At 35.5% G+C, this 22076-nt stretch overlaps 1 protein-coding gene across 4 annotated transcripts in view; it reads right to left on the bottom strand.

The window, feature by feature from the left end:
* DYNC2H1 (dynein cytoplasmic 2 heavy chain 1) overlaps window positions 1–22076 on the bottom strand; it is a 178235-nt gene that overhangs the window by 86916 nt on the left and 69243 nt on the right. For all 4 annotated transcript variants that reach the window (XM_054193142.1, XM_054193121.1, XM_054193132.1 and 1 more), the window contains 11 exons: window positions 20877–20975; window positions 19796–19919; window positions 16994–17157; window positions 15710–15829; window positions 13130–13264; window positions 12220–12363; window positions 10407–10496; window positions 8176–8241; window positions 4682–4732; window positions 2481–2558; window positions 1182–1313 (listed from right to left, as the gene is read on the bottom strand). In XM_054193142.1, the coding sequence (XP_054049117.1) occupies window positions 1182–1313; window positions 2481–2558; window positions 4682–4732; window positions 8176–8241; window positions 10407–10496; window positions 12220–12363; window positions 13130–13264; window positions 15710–15829; window positions 16994–17157; window positions 19796–19919; window positions 20877–20975 (1203 nt within the window). The remainder of the gene's footprint in view (window positions 1–1181; window positions 1314–2480; window positions 2559–4681; window positions 4733–8175; window positions 8242–10406; window positions 10497–12219; window positions 12364–13129; window positions 13265–15709; window positions 15830–16993; window positions 17158–19795; window positions 19920–20876; window positions 20976–22076) is intronic.

The following is a 22076-nucleotide window of genomic DNA, read 5'->3' as shown; positions in this document are numbered from 1 at the left end:
TCCTCACTTGCAAACCTGTAAACCACAATTCTGAACCGACCATCACATTCCAGTTTCCAAATCTGGAATATCCAAGTTGCTAGTTTTAGAGGGAAAATTTAAATCCATTAAATTTTAAAGGAAGTACTACTTCTTAAACTTGAGATTACACTGAGTGCTACTGCACCATTTTTAAGTTTGAAAGAAACTAACTTATGAGTGGCATATAAATCTAACCAGGTAGTTCCAGTATATTTCATCAACAGAAACTTCTTAATACCTGGATATGTAATATGATGATCATTCCAGATTTGTTTTCCTATAAATGAAGAATTTTTATGACAACACATTGCATATGTAAGAATTGCTCTTCCGCATTTCTTCAAATCAAATATGACTCAGACAAATTCCTTCCCAAAATGGTTTGTTCCTAAATTCCACGCATGCTATTTTAGAAATTCTCCTCCTCCACAAAAACTCCAAATAGAGAGCTCCTAAGAGCCAACCAGCATGAAACTACTCTGTCTTATACCCCACCCCTTCTTTGGACGGGCCTTCATTTTATATGAAGTAACTTCAAATGAAAAATCACAGCATCATTTGAAAGTAAGTAACGACATCCTTTTTTCCATAAACACAAGAGGGATGACATTGTTCTCTTCCACAGAAGAAGGACCCCCAGGTGGAAGAAGGAAATAGTCTCTCCAACATTCTTGGTGAGTTCTTTAATCACCAAGCTTTCAGGAAAAGTAGTATTTCATGACTACTATTCTAAAAAGCCATGGCTGCTACTGCATTTTGTGGTTTTCAGTCAGATGTGTGAGTTTGCACATTTAATGATGAACTAAATTAACGACATTCAACAAGCTGACAAATTCTGCAGTTAGAAAGCAACCATGAAAAAATTTTAATACCTATTTAAAATTAATTCTGTCAATATTAATAAAGAGGTTGTTACCTTACACAGGATGTTCAGTTACAGTCAATACATCAACACAGAAAAGACTCGGATACGTAATTAAATATGTATTATAGAAAAAAAAATCCTTGGATTAAATAAACTAGTTAATCTGTAAAACAATGTAGACACTGTCACTGCTTATAATTCAAACAGCCCTGAAGCCTGAATTCCCAAGATGTAAAAATTACTTTCAGTGCTGAACTCATAATTATTTTAAAATAATTTAATATTAAAAGATTACCTGCTGAAATAAGGAAATTCTTTTTACAACAGTAGATGGAAAGTCTTGTTCACACACAGAGCTCTGAGAAAAAGTGTGCCACAGACCTTCATCTTCAAAGCAAAGTGTCTGATAGAGACCTGGGAGAGAAATCTACAAAACAAACAATGCGTATTTAACAATAAAGAATAGCCATTTGGACATTGTACATTTTAATTAATTTCCAAATACCACTATGACCCTAAACCTGTAAATACTTGTGCCTATCACATAACTCAATTCAATTTAATCCTCGGACTTAAAGAATAATAGGGCAGGTTCCCTGGAAATCCTAAGTCTGTATTTGCTCTATATTTTTGTTTTTAAACTTTTAAGTTCTTTGGGCTCTACTCAACCATAGTCCTTTCCTTTAGTCATGACCAGGTTCTTTTTCTATCAGTACATACTACTGATTCACCCAGTTACTCGCTTTCTGTTTGTTTGTTTGTTTGCTGTCTTAAACCCTTAACAATCACGCTTGCTACACCATTATTGCAATTGTTCCTGATCCCTGGTGAAAAGAAATGTATGAATAATGAACTCTGAATTTAGCAGCAAAAGTCCTTGACAAAGACTGGTCAAGGTTTTCCTTTTTGCTGCTGAGCTACGTGCAGGAGGAGAAGAGCCTAAGACAGAATTTCAAGGACTAATACTTTCATTTAGTTCCCTTCAGTATCAGAGGACTTCAGTATTTACTGTTGTAGGATGAATCAAAGCAATAAAATGTTTTTTTGTTTTTGTATAGTTTAAAATTCCTTGATCTGAGCAATAACAAACATTGAAATACCTTTAAAGTTGTGTATGGAAATCAGGTAAGCAGAAAACTAGTTTCACAATTAACAGTTTATGGTTTTTAATACAATATAAAGTGGTTTGTAAAAGTTAGTACATAAGAGAAACCTGCAACTTAAATATTCTTTGCGATTTTTTCTCTGCATATTTTTTCTATGTATAGAAATTATAGTACCTTGGGTAGGCTTATGGTATTTTCTAATCTCAGTAAGATGACAGGTTCTTTCACATGCATTGAAATTTATTGTTAGATGGGGTAGAGAGGTACATGAAAAGGCTCAGAAAAATGATATTAAATTTTAAAAAACTAGGTTTTTTTTTCAGGTGGGCATATGTTAAGCCATGGTTTCTGGAAGACAGAATAAACAGTTTAAAATAACAAAATATTTCCATCTGAAAAAACACATATTTGAGTACTGAAGTCCAAATTACTATTTGCTGAAACCAAAGGCCTTTTAAGTTCAAATCAATCTACCAAGTGACATATACCTTCAAAGATGCTACTGCCCAGGCTCGGTCCTGTTCTATCCAAGAGGGAATCTGGTCACGAACACTTCTTTGTGAATCCTTATTGAAGCAAGTTACATAACACACAGAAGTTACGCAAATTTTTGTGAAACACTATATTCAGTAACAAGACCGCAACACCCATGTTTTTAATAAAAATAGCATTCACAACAGGAAGCTTTCTGTGGTCTTTTGCTAAGTTCATAAATAGCATCACAAAACAAAACCTACCAATGATTTAAATTTGAGATATACATTAACATTCATTTAACCACTTGAGCCTGAAAATATCATTTAGAATGACACATCCAACTCAAGTAGTTTTCTGTTCCATTAAAAACAAGTAACCCAAATGATTGGCTATCTGCATATGCACTCTGAGCAACTGACTTCAAAAATTAACTCCACTGCACATATTCCCAGTCATGGAGAAGATAGTTCTTCACACAAAGGGCAATTCAGGGGTAATTCACTAGGCAAAGCATTACTTCTGGACATGTCTGCGCTGCTAAAGTTTGGCCACAGCTCTATTTTTCTGCTCCTTAGGTGTTGGTGATGAAGGAAATTCTAAGGATGAACAACATAGCTTAAGATCCCATGGCATCTCCATATTCACACTATCGTTTTTTATAAAAAAATGTTACAGTGCCCATTAACCAGTTTGACAGTCTCTGCATGGAAATGTCCTTGGATCTCTCAACCATGGAGCAACTTCAAGAATAATCTTAAATGTTCAGCAGAAAAAAGGAAAGCTTTCCTGTGAAAGGATGGCTCAGCCATGAGTTCTGAAGTCTGAGAAAGAACAAAAATAGGAAAGTCGGAAGCAATTGTAGGAATAAACTTGAGATGGGTCTGCAATATACATTCCATTTAGAACTGGGGTTGAATCACATATGTCCACAATCTTTCCAAAATCTATTATGGGTTGTGCATTAGATGGTGTTTAAATTTAACTGGTGTTAGATTCCATTATACAATTGGATCTCACATAGCTTGAAAATGACCTACAGCAAGAAAATACTTGACAGACACCAAGTTCACTGACATTTAATTCAATTATAAAGACTCCATAGTCTTTATAATAGATGAAGAGGGATGTCTATATTCACACTGAAATTCAAAACCTGTAGAGCCATCTAAGGGCTAGAGACACTGGGAATTTAAGGATCTTTTTAGCAACCATCTGCCTGAGTAAGAAAACCTGAATAATACATTATGTTTTAAATGACTTGCCACTTCTGCCAGCATGCACCTGAACATAGTTGGTGTCATGAATATTCTAAAAACGAGGTACTCACATTGGTCATTGTCTTGTACCACTGAATGTACGAGATACCATGACAGACATCTAAAAAAGGTTAAAGGCTGAAAGCAATTGTGAATGATGAAAACTGCAGCTAAGCCTGATGGAAATGAGCTAGCTTGACCCTGAACGCAAGAGAAGAGGTGATTAACAAAAGAAGAGGCAAACTGAGCTCATGATTCCTGATTGGGCTTCTGTTTCCTAAAACCTCCTTTCAAAAGCTTTGTCAAAATATTTGGTTCAAAGAAGGGCTATAATGGATAAGACTATGGAAAGTTTAGCTTTTTTCTCTACCCTTTTATACTGGAAGGTTATTTTGAAAGTATACAGATTCAATAGAATTGATGGACATTTAGTAACTACAGTACAATTAGTCAGGCATGCAACAGAAGCTTCTTAAGCTAGCTCTGTCACCTAGGAAAATATACAAATACACCTCCAGAATTAGAACTGTGAGGCTGGGGAAAAAGGCATGTCAAAGTTAGCAAAGTGTGTGGACAATTTCATCAATCCATAGAAAAAGTACAACTCATATATAATACCAGGAGAGAGAGGGATGCAGAAACACTGATTTTAGTTCCTTAAGAGGGGCTTAACACCTTCTCAAACATCCCATTTAAAAAACAAATTGAATTGCAATCCTGGTAACAGAAAAAGGCGGGGGGGGAAGCAACAAAGGCAAAAAGCTATGCAAATTAGAAAATAAGTTGCCGTGTTCAAAAATTTCAAAAATTTTTTATATTTTATGTTATTATGTGTAATTTGTTCCTTTAATGTATTAATACAATTAATTAAACCATACAGTAAGGATACAACTTTAACTTTTCAGGATTTAAGTAAATGTTCCTTATTTCAAAATATACAAATAAATGTAGCTTACTGATTTTCTTATGGTATCTCCAATGATGACACCTGTAAAAGTCTCCCATTCCTAGGGGGAATAAATGAACAACTCAGATAAGTCACAAGACAACTTTAAGAACAAAGGTTAATATGTAGTAGCATGTAGGCAAAGCAGGAAGATAAACAAATTAAGCCTCGATTCTCAAAGAGTTATAAAACATTTTTAAAACTCTAGGTAATACTACCGGTATGCAACTCCTTTTGCAGAATTCAAGGTAAGTGACTGCAGTGCTTTATAAGAAAAAGAAACAAAAGGAGGCGGCCTATCCCTTCCCAGCACCCACAGCTCCCACCCAGACTGATTAACTACAGACCAGCAAGAAGTGCCGTACGCGGCTGGCAAGGAAACACATACTGCCTGATAGGGCACCAGCAGCCCACATGGGACAGATAATTACAGAATCCATGTTTCAGTAGTGTTTCATCTTATAGCATCCAAAGGATGCAGTTATTAGAACAGGAGGAATACTTAATATAATAGATTGGTATTGTGAATACTTTGGTTGCCTTAAGAAAGTGAAATGTAAATTGAATTTATGTATGATTAAATCTTTTAGACTTGGTATTTGTATTTTAAGACAGATTAGATAAGTATTTAAAAACATGCTAGAAATGACATAATCCTGTATTTAGAGGTGGTAAGAAATATACTAAAAAATCTTTGTAAGTATTGAAATTTTACATAATCAGGATCTGTAATTCTATGATAAAGATTTTTTTTTAATTGTTAAAGACAACAGTAAGATTCCAAATGAAAAAGTCAATCAACTAGCACTAATCTGATACAGACAAGAGCATAGCTTTTTGTACCCATCAATTTATCTGAGACTTGAAAGCACTCTCTCTTTCAATTACAAAGAAAATGGCCATGCACACAAAAATACATGAAGGCTCCCCAGTTTTAAAACCAGAATTTGTGTAATATTTTTATGAAGGAAAGCAGGAGTATAATATGTAGAGACATGTAAAACTACCCCAGAAAAATCTATACATATTGATTCAGAAAGATAATATCTCTGCTAAGAGCCAAGGCATTCTATAACATAATGCTGAAGTTGTACTATAAATTTCTCATCACTATGCAAAAAATTCCTAAGTGCAGAAGGTTGAACTCTTTTGGGACAGGGACTTAGAATCCTAAATTCTCTAGCAGCATAATAAGCAACTTCTAGCTTCATCACATTAAAAGCTTTAAGAGAAATAACTTTAAAAGAATAACCACTTCAGCTTCATTTTCCTCAAACAATATCTTGCACAAGCACTAATTTCTTAACAATTTAATTAAAATAAGTTCTACCTTTCAAAGAAGTAATAAAATTATTGATATTATTTGCCTGTTTTGAGTACTCAGCTACTGCGGGAACGTGCATTATACGTAACCTAGATTAAGCTGGTTAAGAGCTTTAATAGCTGATCGAAATGCATTGTAAACAATAGCAACCAACACATAAAGCGGTACTTACAAATACTTAAGAAGCCTAGGCAGCCAGGCTTCAATTTAGTCAGAAAACTATTTGCAAGTTGCTGCCTTCATTACTTTATAAACTCAAGGACTAGACAGATAAAGCAAGATATTTTCTGAAAAGAAATAATGAAGATGAATTAAGGAAGTTCTAGTAATGAGGAGTAGCTAGGTATGCCTCTACCAACAAGATTAATTTGAGTTATTTTTATCAGGCAGCTTCATTGCTGACAGACTGGGGGATTTCATTTGGTCAATGTCTGCAATAAAACAACATTCCACTCATAACACCAAAAAGTTTCAACCAAGCTTTCTTAAACCTTGTACCTTAAACCCACATCCTTCATATGATCAAGTACCTTAACTTCCTTCAAATGCATTTTACCTTTTACCCTACCATGGACTCTCCTCTAGCAAATTGACATCTACTACCATTTGATACTCCTCCTGGTCTCCAGCTTCTAGTCCAGAAAGCCATAGCCTTGTCCCTCCATTCCATGTAGGTATTTTAGATAACGAAATGTGTCTTGACACAGGCTATCAGCCATGTTTAAGCAATTGTATTGAGTCAATTGTGTTTCTTGTTCTACTTCAGGCAGACTTAATAGGATTAATTTCACTACACGACAGACAACTATAACTTTGGCATCTACATCTCAGGCAGCTAGCCTAGTCTGCCTGTAAGGTCACTGGAGAGCAGTATGCAATTTTAGTACTAAACCATCTGACCTATTTTACGAAATTCGTTTATGATGAAACTAATTGCTTCTTTGATAGGTCTGGTTTTTCCTGTTTCCTACAAAGACAGTCTAGGATAACCTGCTCAGATTAATTTTAACAGGTGTTTAAATTTTAGTTACCAACTCAATCATCACTAAAAGTCTCATTTTACACGAAACATGTAAATTCACTATGAACCCCCATGTTAGGCAAAAGCATTATCTAACACCCAAATAGAAGAACAGGCTATTACTGAAATGTGTGCTGCCCCATGGAAATAAGGGTTAGCAGTACTCAGGCTCTGCTGCAATTTTGTTGGGAAGAGGGTAGCCTCTAAGCAACAGGTAAATTCCCCATTAATTCCCTATAAATTAGGCAATTTCAGATTAGGCCTCATTCAGACCACTGTCAAAAATGACATGTGACATCTCTCAATTTTTTGTGAATACACTAATAATGCAGCACTTGCCTGAAAACTGAATGGACAGTGATTTTTATTAAATGTGGTTTGAACCTATACCAACTGCATGCCACTATGCTATCAAAAATATAAACTATTCCAGGGTGTGTTCATAATTCCTCTCAAAGATAGGCCACTATGGTGCAAAGAATCCAATACTTATGCAGCCAGGGAACAACATACAAGAAGGACACTCTCTGTACAGTGCACTCTTGAAGACACTGTTGCAAATGAGGACATTAACGATTGCTGTAATTTCTTAAACACTGAAGAATCAATGGCTGAAATGCACAAAAGATAACTTCATTACTTCACCTTCCAAGAAGACTGTTTGCCTTAAATGTCTTCAACTGCAGGTTGCAGAATCAGACTTTTATTTAATGTCTTCCTAGGTCTTGTGCTCCTTTTTCCTCATTTCAGTACCAAGGTACGATGCGCAATCGACCCCTGATCACAGTGAAACAGGTGTGTATCCATCACTTATAAAAGAACACCTGTATTTAACTGGAAAGATAGATAAAAGTCTAGCCACATGGTGGTGGGAAACACTGTTACAGTGCCTTCACAAAACTACAAGAACCCTCCATAACCGACTTTTTCAGACCCCTATTTAAAGGCAACCATTTACCCACCTTTCTTACGGTAATCTTCACTTTGAACATAATAAATGCAATGTTGACATCCAAAAGTAACTATCATAGGAAAATAGTAGCATATAAGTGTAAAATCCCAAGTCCTACACTTACTGACAAAAACCTTTTATCTAGTTATTTACTCTTCATATTAAGTTTAACTAAATCACTTGGGGATTTTCTCCTCTAGCACTTACATTCTCTTGAAAAAGTTCAGGGTGCATTCCTCGTACAAAATGTAGAGCAAACATTAGCTGATCAGCCTGAAATAAAAGCAGTAAAAATATATTTATATGATCGTCAAAAGACACCTTTCTGCTTTTTTTATAAGTAACAAAATTTCATTAATAAAACACCTCTAATTCCATGGTAGTGACTTAATGACACATCTCCTAATTCAAAATTGCGACATACCTCTGCAACTTAGAGACAAACACTAACCCAAATCCTTTATCTAAGTACATCTAAATTCAAGTGAAGAAGAAAAACCAAGTACTTGTAATAAAGCAAACATATTAAAGAGAATCCATTATTTTTTAAACTGTGCATAAGAAATGCTTGAAGTCTTCTCATAACAAATTTTTGAAAAAGGATTGTATATGAATTATTTAATAATTTACTGGTTCCAGAATCATGGTGGACCGAATGAAGGGACATATGTGGCTTAGAGACCATATCCTTACTGGTTTTAATTGCCCTTGGAATGACTGACCTTGGAAACTGCCAAGAGGCTATACATAACTCAATTCACTTGAGCCACAGCTGCTTTAGACTGGATTTCTGTAACTGCAGAACTGCATGATGGCAGCCACAGCAAACTCTCGGCATAATTTGTATCTCTATGGATACTGATACATAAAGTTGTTTTTTGCTGCTTTAAATAGTTCTGTTTTATTAATTCTTTCAATTACAAACCTGTATGGTACAAAGCATCCCCAAGGATACCATTAAATCAAATAAAGGACATTTCATTTTATTTTTGCACGGATTTACTATTGGTTTTGTTACAGCGGTAGGAGCAGAGGGCAAACAAGGCCCACCTAGGAATCAGGGTCAAACTTTTCACAGCACTAAAGTTCTCTTTGTATTGATAAATAAAATACGTCCATGATTATAACACTGAGAACAACTGGAATGGCTGAAGGCCACACCATTCAGCTCTTTCATCCTCTCAGACAATGAATGCTCCCTGGGTGGTTTAGTATCCAAAACTTGAATGGGAATTGTTTGGAAGAACACTGACTGGTCGAGGCCAAATCTATGACAGCAACTATTTTGACAGATTAACAGAACAGGTGGGCCAGTTCCAGTGCTAGGCAAAATTCTTGGCATCATTTCATTTACTAGAATGCATGATGTCTATGTACACACAAACACAAATATTAACCACAAACGAAATCATCTTTCCCAATTCTAACACGCTAAAAAGGTATGAACTTGTATGAGCTACACCATTTATGAAGACACTAGTAAAGCCGCAGTGTCACAGGAGTCTTTAAAAATTTGCATGGATAAAAAGCAGTGGATTGCTGATGGCACGAGGAGCTTATTTGTTCTCTCCACTATAGGAATACAATACTAAGCTGGATGGACCACTGGTCTGAAGCTGCACGGTAACACTTACACTTGAAATATTTTCTAATCTCCGATCTGATCATTCACAGTGAAAATCTTTCCTACTAGATATTCTCCTCTCTGTGCCTTGCTTTTGAAATCTTTAATCTTTTCTGAGATATAAAAATAGCTGCCTTTCAATATTCAAAAGATGCGATGACTTACTGGAAGGCTTCACATACTCATGACTTCAAACATAGACATTAAATTATTATGAGAATATTTCATGAGAATCCTCTTGGACTTCGATAAACAAAAAATCCTTAGATATAACTGCTACTTCTGCATCCTCAGTACAGGGTTGCTAAACTAGGGGAAGAGGGGAGGAGGTGGTGTAAAATTTTCCAGGATCTCTCCATTCTCACCAATCAAACTCCATTCTTGCATGATTTGTACTACTGTTTAAATCATCTGTGCAGACCTACTATTCTTCAGCCTGGTACTGAGACAAACACTGTTCCATGTGAAAGTAAAAATTAAAATTGAAAGTGAAAGACATCTATCCTAGGTTCTCACCAAGAGAGCAGAGGTGAGGAGCCAGAGGTGAAGCAGAAACAGGACTAGGCTGAGAATAGCCTTGTTAATTAGAAAACTGCTCTGTGGAAAAATGTGCACACGCAATCCTAATTCTGTTACATCCTAACTTTTAGTCCTCCTCATTTTGCACGTTAAATATTGCAAGTGTAATTTTTTGCGCGTACTACATGTGTACTGACATAATACTGTTTATTTAAAGTAGATCAAGTGTTGGTTGCTAAAAGTATACTTTCAAACCCAGTGCACTGTACAAAGGCCAGAAAAAATACAATCTTACCTTAAACAAACAATGACAAACATATTCATACACTGTATGTTTCAATGAGGCAATAAGCGACTTGATTCTTTCTTCAGTATTACCTGAATCCTAAAAAGAAATTTTGGCTTTCAAAAATTTACGTGGAAGTGAAAATCATTTTATGTACCCTGTAGATTTCAGCAGAATGACACAAATAATCTGGACACTTACTAGTGTGACACTTACTAGTTCTAAAAACATATTATTGAACTCAGCGGCAGCCATCAATGAGTAGATGATTAAATGAGAAGATTATGCTGAAGCATTAAGAAATGAATATTTTGGTGTTGAATATTTTGACTAAGAACATTATATAGAAGGTAAATACACAGAGTGTGAGATAACAGTTTCTTTTTCTAACATTAATATCCTTGAAATTTCAGTTTTCACTTGGTAAAAAACTGGTTATGTATTGAATTACTGTATTTAATGTTACTGACGTTATGTTATGTTGACGTTATGTCAATGGTATGTTGACGTTAAGTGTGGTTACTAAAATTGCAGACAAACTTGGCCCAACTGAAGTAAACATTGTAGAAAATAGTAAATATATCCTGTCCTTCAAAGCTTACAGACTAAAAGACTAATTAATAGGAGAAAACTGAAAGGAAGATGGGATAAAAGAGAAAGAAGAGGGGAAAAAAATAAAGCTGAGGGAGGTAACGGGTAGTATGAGATTTATCAAAACCAAGTTCCTTTCTACCATGCTGGAATTTGAAGAGATGAAGTTATAAAGGAGGGAAATGTGGATTCACAAGCTGATTTGACTAATACCTTTCCCATGTCTAAAAGATAGTCTGGGAAAAATGAAGAACTGGATAGAGGAGAAGAAAAGAAGGAAGAAAGCAAAGAACACAAAACCAGAATTTGTGCTTAAAATAGGTAACATAATAGGCAGGAAGAAAAGAAATTATGAAAGAGCGTTAAAGTAAGAACAAGAAGTTAAAAGCTCATGTTGTGGAAACGAAGCAATAGGTAAGGAACTTTAAAGAGGGTCAGTTCGCATAGTCAGAACCATGCTCCTGGTAATGATTGTAGCTGAAGGAAAGTTGTAAGCACAGAAGCCAGAATAAAGGGGAATCCAAAAGTGACACGATGAAAGGCTGGTGAATGCCTTTTTAAAGTGGAAAGAAAGAGAATTAAGACGGATTTTGGAGATGCTGAAATAAAAGAAAATGCATTGTCACTCAGTGGGCATTTTTAGATCTAAAGAGTGACGTGACAAGGGATAAATCCATAATTATGTGCTTCAGTAAGAATATACTGGCCATTAGAACGCAGAAAAGTAAAAATTACATTTTTAACAAGACAGGCTGCATGCATGCTTACAAACTGTATAAAAGTAGATAAAGTTTTGATCTTCCTTCGGGTAACTGAACCAAGTAGAAATATAGGTATGTTCTTATTCTACCCCTTGGTGATAGAATTAGCATTGTTTGCAGATTAGGTCAAGGATTTATTTAAATAAATCCTTCAGTAAAGTTATAAACAACCTTGTTTTTCATAATCCACCTTAAACAAAGAGTAAGCCTGAAATTACAAATAAGAGTTACTTTTCTTTCAGGTGGCACAGCAATTTTATGATTTATATGTAATGCAAGATCATTAAAAATTCCATGTGCCTGTATTCTGAATATCTAATACACAACAGTTCGGCATCACTAATTATACATTTCATCATAAGTTATTATACATTATTTTCTAAAAGCATCCAAAGCAACTAACATATTCTAAGGATCAAAGCAGCCTGGTTCGCCTGCAGCATTAATAGCTTCAGGAAAAGAGAAGATACCTGCTCGCTTTGCAGAGCCCTTTGGAAAAGCCGCAGGAAAGCCGCCAAACTAAACCGGTACATATTATTAATTTTGGACAAGTCAGAGATAATAAAGTACATCTTGCTAGCACTCTCAGCTAAAGGGAGATAGGCGTCCCTCTCCTGTGGATAACAAAAACATACGTATGTAAAACCCAAGGGCATTACTGCCATCTACTGGTTACTGCATAAACATTTACTCGTCCGACCAAAAAAAACATTCGCATGACTCCCACTGCTTTAGAAAACTGAATTCTTTCTGATTCTTCAATTTGAGGGACATGCACTCAAGACTTCAACACCGTCCTTAGATTTCAAAATTGGAAGAAAGCATTTTTAGCAAAAATTTCTTTAAATTATGAAAAACTTTTTAGAAATTAATCCCTAGGGCACTGAGGTCTCTTTCTGCCACAGAACACGTCCTAAAATTCAACAGAAAATTTTAAACTAAACAAATAAGAACACTGAGAAAAACTCTGTAACGTGTTACAAAAACAGGATGCCAGGTGAATAGCATCACCAATGACCTAAATTTTTGCAATAACAAGGGATATACTAAGTAAGAACATCCACATGAGCCATACTGTTTGCAATAGCCAATGGCAAAAAGTCAAAACCCATTACTTGCCAATAAGTCCTTGGGGAAAATTCCTTTAATTCAAACTATTTGATTTTAAATTGCATAGATATTTACCATATATAAACCAAAGGAATTTAATTATTGAAAATACCTTCTGTACGTGTATACCCCAAATATCTTTTACTCCAAAAAATTAATTTAGTATGTTACTGATCTATACTCCTCTGGAAGTTTATATCCCCTCTATATAGAAGATTAATATTTTTAGCAGGAAAAAAGCAGCAGTAAAAGATTAAAATATTCTTCTACCTTATCAAGGAAACTCTGAAGTCTGTGAGATTCAGCAAGTGATTCTTGGATGAGTGCGCTACTTCCTTTAGTCTGATTCAAAGATTCAATCAGATCCTTATTTTCTAGTATATTGCCTTGCGATGTTGCAAGTGTCTGTAAAAAAAAAAACAAAAAGTAATTTATGTTACATTAAAATACCTGGAAATTAACCATTTTGGAACCTGGCCTTCTTTCTGTCCTGTACATACTTCTGAATCATTGAATGCATCAAGGGTACTAGAAAGCAAGTGGTTAGTCCAAAAACTAAGATGTTTTAAAGAAGCATGGAAAATAAAAGCCAAGAACAAACTCCAAAAATCCAGATTGCCAGGTTTGAAAATTAAGTCGCTGGCAAGCTTTTGAGAATTATTTCTAGCAGAGTCTTACACACTAACATCCCCATGGTCAATACAAATTAGGGTATTTTTTCTTTTATTTAACTACCAATTTAACCTGAAATTGGCTACTTGTAATGACTTCCTGTACCCAGTCATTCATAAATTAATTTTTCCTCAAAAACATTGCAATGTTTTTGAAGAAAACAATTTTGGTCTTATTTCCAACTGAGATGAATATTCACCATTACAACAATTTCAGTTTTGTAGTCCGAGATCCGTTCAAAATCCTTGAGATTACCCAAGATTTTCCCTGAGTTCTCCTCTGTAAACTATTTCACTTCTAATAAGAAGTGGTAAAAGCTTGACTGATTCACTGTTATTCAAGGGGTTTTACTAACCTTCAGCAAATACACTTCAATACAATTTTTTAGTCAGACAACACCACAAAACTGGCTTCTTGTCAGTTAAGTCAGTTCTGAACAACTACCTGCAGGACAGCATTTCGGGATATTTGGGGGCAGAGATTAACCAGTTAGAATAGTAGAATGCACTTAGTTCTCTAGCTGAAAAGAGTTTAGGACAAGACCATCTGTTTTTTTCAAGGAATCCGATTTTTCTATGAAGAATCATAGTGTGAGCCGTGAGAGAGCCACAGCATGTATGTCTTTACTTCAAGGCTTTTGGAAGAAAATCAGTACAGTACTTCAGATGGAATGCTAATGTTGCTTTTGGATTAACCTGAATTTAGCTAGATCACTGACATCTTTGTTGACAAAGCCCGTGGAGCATATGGTAGTTTCCACTGAGCTTTAAGTTTCTTTCTTCAGGGTCAGAGGACTCCGATTTCAAGCGCTGACAAGAATGCCAAAGTTGAAACCAACCCCAGTGTTAATACTTGGCCACTTTTTGTTGCAGATATCTTAGGCATCAATTACTTGAAATTTTGCACTTGGCAGTTCAGATTGGACAAAAGTGAAAAATTTTGGAGTTCCAAGATCATGCAAGAAGTCTGTTCTAAAAGGTGGACATTTTTTTGTTGCATCTATAAACTCTCAGCTTCTGGCAGACATTTAGATACTGAACAATGATCAGCTTTGAATATGGAATTTTTTTAGAGAACAAGCTTCCCTCTGCCTGTAAGAGAAATCTGCCCCATCACAGTTCTAAAAAAGGTTTGAGCTTAGTATTTGAGACTTAATAGGGAGTTTAATAAGGACAATAAATGTGAAAATTCAAATCACATTAGATAATCGTGTGCAAAATTCTAAAACTGAGATATTAATGGCCAGTCTATTAAAGTTAGTTTATTACTTTTTGAGGAATCTGTAGAAACATTAGCTTATGATCAAGTCCATTGTGCCGGATACTGCAAAGTTCCATGACTCAGCTACAGACTGACGGTTTTGAGGCAGCAGGTCAATCTCCCTGCATCTATGATAATTTAGAATGAAGGAGGATTTGAGGATCCATTCATATGGGCATGAAGTACAGTATCTGTGAAATCCATGACAAGATACAAATGAAAAAGAAGAGAGTCCTCTTCCTTGGAAGCCACCTTTTCTTATAGAGGTATATACAACTGTTTTCTGAGCATAATTACTTTCATTAAAATAAAAAGGTTAACTGAAAATTGAGAATATTAATTTTAAATACGAAAGCAAAATGTTAACTATAAAGAATATTACAGTTCATTGGTAATAAGAAATAATTGTGGAGGTTTAAAGTTTTAAATGTCTCTCTCAACATATCTTTCCATTTTCTACTGAGAATTTTTGGGTTTTTTTTCTTTCACAACACACAATCATTTCTCAACTTGAGAAAGTATTATTTGACATGATTCACAAGCTTAAAAATGTGGCTTTTTAAAAACTCATAATTTGAAATAGTATATTTTTAAACAAAATTTTCTCTTTTTTAATGCATTAAAAAAAAATAATGAAATTTCTAATCAATCTAAACCAGCTATATCTGGCCCAACAATTCATACATTTAACTTTGACAATCCTTACTCTATTGAAATACTATAGTTTCATGACAGATGTACATATCTTATCTACTTTACTCTCCCGACAGCCCCAGGCAAATAACACTTTTATTTTCTCAAATCAAAAATTCTGAAGGCTCATTATTCCAACATTTTCACTATTTTCATTCAAACACATAACAATATGAACATTAACTTATTGATCTAACAGATATAAAAGAGGTAAATTTATTTTACCTCCAAAAGAGATTCTTCAAGCTTAGCTAACTGTATCTTCTTATCTTCTTCTTGTTGCAATAGTTTTGTCTTCTGCTCTTCCAAATCAGGCTTTTCATGCTGAATCGTTAAAGCCAAAAGCTAAAAAGAAAGGAGATTATTCAACAGGATAAAAAACACTTTAATATTTCATAAGATACATTCATTAATTATATAGCATAACATATACTCATTAATCATATAGTAGTATATAGTCTATATTTTTGAAAGCACACTTCTAAGTGTTTATTCAGTTGCACCAGATATTCAAGAGCTTTACATCCAGGATATCCTGCAGTGGCAAGTATAACCCAGGAACTACTGTGAACCACGCTCTCATGAATAACAGCAGATGCAAGCCAGGTGAGATACTTAAGGACATCTCAAAAGGCACTGTATCACTTTATTAAGGACACTGATTCATACCCTTTTACGCTGAGACCTAAACCTTTGCACGTTAAGCTGAATCACATCTGTGTTTAAATGATTGGCAGTCTTCATAACGTATACACTGTTATCAGATATAAGAAGTAGGTGGTAGAAAGCACAAACTGGAAAGAATGGGAGTGAATTTCTTTCTAGCAAGTCTACCAAAAGCCAAACCCCTCTCCTGCCAACAGAGAAAACAAAAAACAAAGCTTTTTTTTTTTCTGTATTTCCACTTAAAGATGGGGTCAGTTCACTTGGCTACATTGTATGATGTTGTTTCCCTGTCTCCAGCGGAGGGAAGAAATCCATATGGTTATCCCATGCTTCACATTTTGAGTTATATCTTACTTATCAAAATCTTATTTACATCCTATTCTAAGCCTCTTGATGTTTGGAAAAAAGTGTTTCACACCAAATAAAGAGGGTTTTTCCTTCCCTTAACTTACCTCTTTTCTTTTTTTGGTTTCATTACATTTTTCCTATGCACAAACTATCTCTCTAACTAGGACACTGGAGAGCAATAACAGAAATGGTTCCATGGTACCATAAATGCATCTTGAACAGAAAACATAAGCTTAGCAATTAATTTGTTGCAACTGAAGTCAATAAGACCATTTCCATTTTCTCTACTGGACTCACTACTTGCTTCCATAGTGCATAAAAACAAGATTTTAAAATTTAAATTTAGTTTCAGCATCAATTTTACCATTTATATTTGTGTGCTAGAAAATATCTCCATGACCATTACTGCAAACTGCACCATAGGGCTTCTTCCAGAAGCTTGATGTTGCAATGAATGTCTGCTATAAATACATTGGTTTTATTCTAAATGCCTACCTGTCCTCTTAAGCCACTTGCTGTTGTGGTAAAGTTTACTTCTGTAACAATAGAAGCAGCATCAGGTGGAATGAAGGGATTTGGGTTCCTTGTCGATAGAAAAAGACGGAACTCTTCATTATAATCTATCATTTTTTCACCTATTTGTATAGTGTAACGGGGTCCTGTAAATAATAAATAGAAGTTATACGCACTTTGATTGGAATATTCTAGAGTTATCTGATGATAGATATATTTTATATAATATATTTTATAAATTGTTCAGAAAGAAAATAAATTTAAAAAAGTTAGGGAACATAATGTATCCTGCAGTGTTAGACAAAAAAATGCAATAACATAGCACCAGCGTAAGAAAGATATATAGTGAGAATATTTAACACACCAGGGTATTTTATTGATCCTTACCCAGTACAAAAAGTATAAATGGCAAAAAATGCACTTGAAGTGAAAGTAATGCTAATGAATCTTTGAAATCTTCAAACAATGAATAGGAGAGAGAACACCACAGAAGATGCACTGGAGAATCCCCCTTTTGCTAAGAATCCTGTCATAATTTAAACATATTCATTTACATTTCCACATAGGTATACTACTCAAAACAAACTAGCCATAATTACATATTGGCTAACTAAGATGGTTCAACATTTTCTGAATGTGACCCAAAACCATCAGATTTCATCTCTGGAACTGTTATATTTATTTGTAGAAGGTTGATGTTGCTGTACAACCATGATTCCATTAAAATATTACTTTCTATGACAATTGTTATAGAGAAAGTCTATGAAACTAAAGGTACTGGAATATCTAGTCATCAGATTTAAAGCAAAACATTCCATTAAGAAATATCCCATAAATTTGTCTTATTATAAATATATTTAATTTAATCACAGTAGGAAAGAAACTATTCATGAAAATTTCTGCTGTCATGGTTTCAACCTCTGTTTATACTCCTAATATTTTGACATTTCTCAACATGCCTGTCACAGAATCAAACTATACGTATGGCATCTCATCACTCTACTCCCACCACAGGTTTCCTTTCTAGCGGGGTCAGAAAAGACTCAAATAATCACACGACTAGAGTAAGATTTTACCTCCTAACACTAAAAAATATCCTTATATTAGATATATCCTCATCCTTAGAATAACAAGATGAAAAGTTTCAAAGTGAAAATTTCCTTTCCAGAGAAATTTCTGAGGTGGCATAGCCAGGTGCTTCTCTATTTTTAGCGCTGGGAGCAAATCAGAAATGCTCCAAGTATAAATCTCTCGCTAAAACACTGGTAGAGATGAAAATCACATACCAATTTTGCTTCTGTGCCAAGGATCAGAATAAATTTTAGGTCTATGCTGTAAAAACGTCAAACTGAAAATGGAAGCTGTACAAGGACAAATTTATTGCAGCATATATATTCACATATTTCTTAATGTTTCATTCCAAGTAATGAAAAGATGTACAGTCATCACAAGCAAAATAACGCAGACAGGTGCCCACCTCCACGTTTTGGCAAAGAGAAGGAGTTCGTGCTTGCTTGTGAAGTGACTGAAAAGACTCAAATAGTGACCCATTCCCCTTTTTCAAAAAACAGCTCCCTAGTTTGGACTTGCACAGATCTAGCATTAACACAGCTAATTAACATGCAAAAAAGGATGTCTGAGTGTTGTGAGCAATTTCCCTCAACAAAGCAGTATATTTTAATTTAATCTGCTTTCTCCACAGTTCTGCAGACATATTCATCTCTTAATTTGATTCCTTAAGTAAAACAGTTAAGATGCCTGTATCTCTGCTTTAATAAAGTTCAGAAAAAGCCTAAAAGGTAATCAAGCCAATCAGCTAGCAGGGGATGCATTCAGTTACCCAAAGACACGTACCTAGTACCATCAGAAAGTATCTTAAAAGCCTGCACAGAGCTGGCAGGGATAGTGGACGCCCTACATTCTGTTGAAGCAATATCTTGAGGCCAGGTGGGGTTCAATAAGGGACTTTTGAATGGCACTTTTGATGCCATTCAAAATACATCGTTGTATTTTTTTAATCCACTCAGTTCTTTTGATATCATTTCAAAATATGCAACATAATTCAACATAACTCACACTGAGACACTTATCTCATTACTATTTCTCTTTGTTAAACTTTCAACACAGTTTTCCACATCAGCCTCTTTAAAGCAAGTACATCCAAAGCAGTTATATGTAGAGTTATACAGGGTACATTTTCTCTCCAAAGGAGAGTTACTGTAAAATGTAAATGGGGTTTTATGTGCCTTTCGTTGCATCAGTTAGGGAGACTCCTTTCACCAAATTCCACCATTTTGCTGATCTCTATGACCCTGCTCCATTCCAAAGTCACATCAGGGCCAGACCTGCGTGCCTTCTTTAGTTTCAGACAAATGAAAGACAAACAGCAACACCAACATTCTAAAACTCTGATTTCTAACTGCACAACCAGTTGTGTAATTTCTGGTCTATTTAAGGCCCAAGTTCCTAAGTAAAACTATGTGTTTGAAATTATTACTAGAAAGTAACATAAAATTTAAATCGTGAACAGTTGATAAAAACACCATTCTAATTCCAGTAAAAAAAATCTTTGAATACTTTTCAATATTTTTCCACTTACTAAACAAGAACATATCTCCAGCGTATTTCACGCACTGAAGTGTTAGCAGCAGGTTAACGTTAACATTGTGTAACAAAACGTTACACAATGCTAATGTTTTCAGAAAAATTGACTTTTATATGATATATATAGATCTAACCTACAAAAGCTTTGAGCAAACTTTTGTAAAGATCTTGGTCATTTACCTTGAGCAACGAGATCTTTTCTTAGCAACGGGTAAAGTACAGGCTCCACTCCATCCATTTCCTGTATAATAAGTGTTTTCCCAAATCTCACTGCCAGCTCAAGAGCAGTTAGGAAGTTGGTGTCCTGGACAAATAAAAATAAATTCCTTTGATTCATGTTTTTTTTTAAATATTAACACTTTGGAATGAACAGGATGGCATTATACCAGGAGTCTAAATGTAAAAATCAGCAGTATAACGGAAAAATTCTACTACAGGCATCATATGATATTTCAGTGTTTAGCCACCAGTGTTTAATTTAAATAAGTTTGATCTATTCAGCTACTGACATACAGGCAACCTATTTACCATGCCTAGCTCTCCACATGCTGCACCAGAGGACAACAGGTCTACCATAGGTCTTGTGTCACCTCTGTCAGGTGCACCTGGAAGTTCTGGCTAGTTAATGCATCTCAATTGTTATTAGGTAGCTACGTCTCAAAACGGAATCAAGACCTAAGGACAGATTCACATGGATATTAAGATACCTAAATGCAAACTTCTGCATATAGGTATCTAAACATGCACAGATTCCAGATTCCGTTACAGTCAATGGAGATCCTAGCAATGCAGACAACAGAGCCTAAAAGGTAATCAACCCAATCAGCTAGCAATTACCCAAAGACACGTACCTAGTACCATCACAGAGTACCTAAAAGGCCTGCGCAGAGCTGGCAGGGATCTGTGGAAGACCTACATTCTGTTAAAGCAATATCTTGAGACCATGTGGGGTTCAATAAGGTACTTTTAAACGGCACAAGATGCCAATGTGTGTGTGCAACTGAACCAAGCCTCACCACCCATGTAAACAGTGACATGTAGACAATTAATCTCAGGTACCTTAATCTGAAACCGAAATCCAACCTACTATTTCCAATGTAGATAATAGAATACAATAATTTGTGAGAAATTATATGTTTCATGGAATATAACACCATTTTTGGTGATGGTTATCCCACCCCTTTAAAAACTACTCTCTAAAGTCTGGAATAGAGCAAGCTCGAGCAGAACAGAATTGAAAGACCAAGAGTAAATACTGCACCTGTTGGTTAATAACTTCCAAACGTGACTCCTTCAAATGTGTCTTCAACCATTCAGTAGCCCGGAAAGAGGGGTCTATCAAAAATGGGCAAACTTTACTCTAGGGGAAAAAAAAATAAATTTTATATATATATATATTTTACTGAAATATATTTTGTTTAAGAATAAAATTGAATGGAGTCCATTTTATTTCCCCAAACTAATGGTATAGTCATCTTAAAATGTATACTGATGAGACAGCAGGTTTTCATTTAAATAAAGCCTTCATTAATGTGTGGTTCCCGTACCAGTACTGTGCAAAGCTTTAATGTTATGTTATGTTATGTTATGTTATATAAAGATATGCTATACACATTGCTTTCTAAATATTGAGACTTTAACCACTGATATACTAATTATGTAAGTGCTCAGAACTTACACAATGGTCACAACACAGAGTGACTACAGAGATGGTAGTAAGTGGGGCAAGTGAAAAGAGATCTATTCACAGCTGACACGCGCATTTAAGATTTCAAAGAATCACAGAATGGTTGAGATTGCAAGGGACCTCTGGAGGCAGTCTTGTCCAAAACCCCTGCTTGAGCCTGGCCACCTATAACTAGCTGATGGCCCAGAACTGTGTCCAGACAGCTTTTGAGTATCTCCAGGGGTGGAGACTCCACCAACAACCTGGGCAACCTGTGCCGGTGCTCAGCCACCCCCACAGTAAAAAAGTGTTTCCTGATGTTCAGGTGGAGCCTCCTGTGTTTCAGTTTGTGCCCGTTGCCTTTCTGTCACTGGGTACCACTGAAAAGAGCCTGGCTCTGCCTTCTTTGCACCCTCCCTTCAAGTATTTATAGACATTGATAAGATCCCCGTAAGCCTTCTTTTCTCCAGGCTGATCAATCCCAGCTGTCCCAGCCTTTCCTCACAGGAGAGAGGCTCCACTGCATTAATCATTTTAGTGGCCTCTCACTGGACTATCTCCAGCATGTCCATGTCTCTCTTGTACTGAGGAGTACACAACTGGACACAGGACTCCAGGTGTGCCCTCATCAGTTAAGCCCTACATCAGCTGAGTAGAAGGGAATGATCACCTCCCTTGACCTGCTGCCAATACTATGCCTAAAGCAGGATACCATTAGCCTTCTTTTCAGCAAGGGGCCGTTACTGGCTTACGCACAACTCAGTGTCCACCAGAAGCCCGAGGTCCTTTTCTTCC

Source organism: Rissa tridactyla, chromosome 1 (assembly GCF_028500815.1).
Source record: "Rissa tridactyla isolate bRisTri1 chromosome 1, bRisTri1.patW.cur.20221130, whole genome shotgun sequence".
In the NCBI taxonomy this organism is placed as follows: Eukaryota; Metazoa; Chordata; class Aves; order Charadriiformes; family Laridae; genus Rissa; species Rissa tridactyla.
Note: the sequence above shows the minus strand (reverse complement) of the source record. Positions and strands in the feature narration are given on the sequence as shown.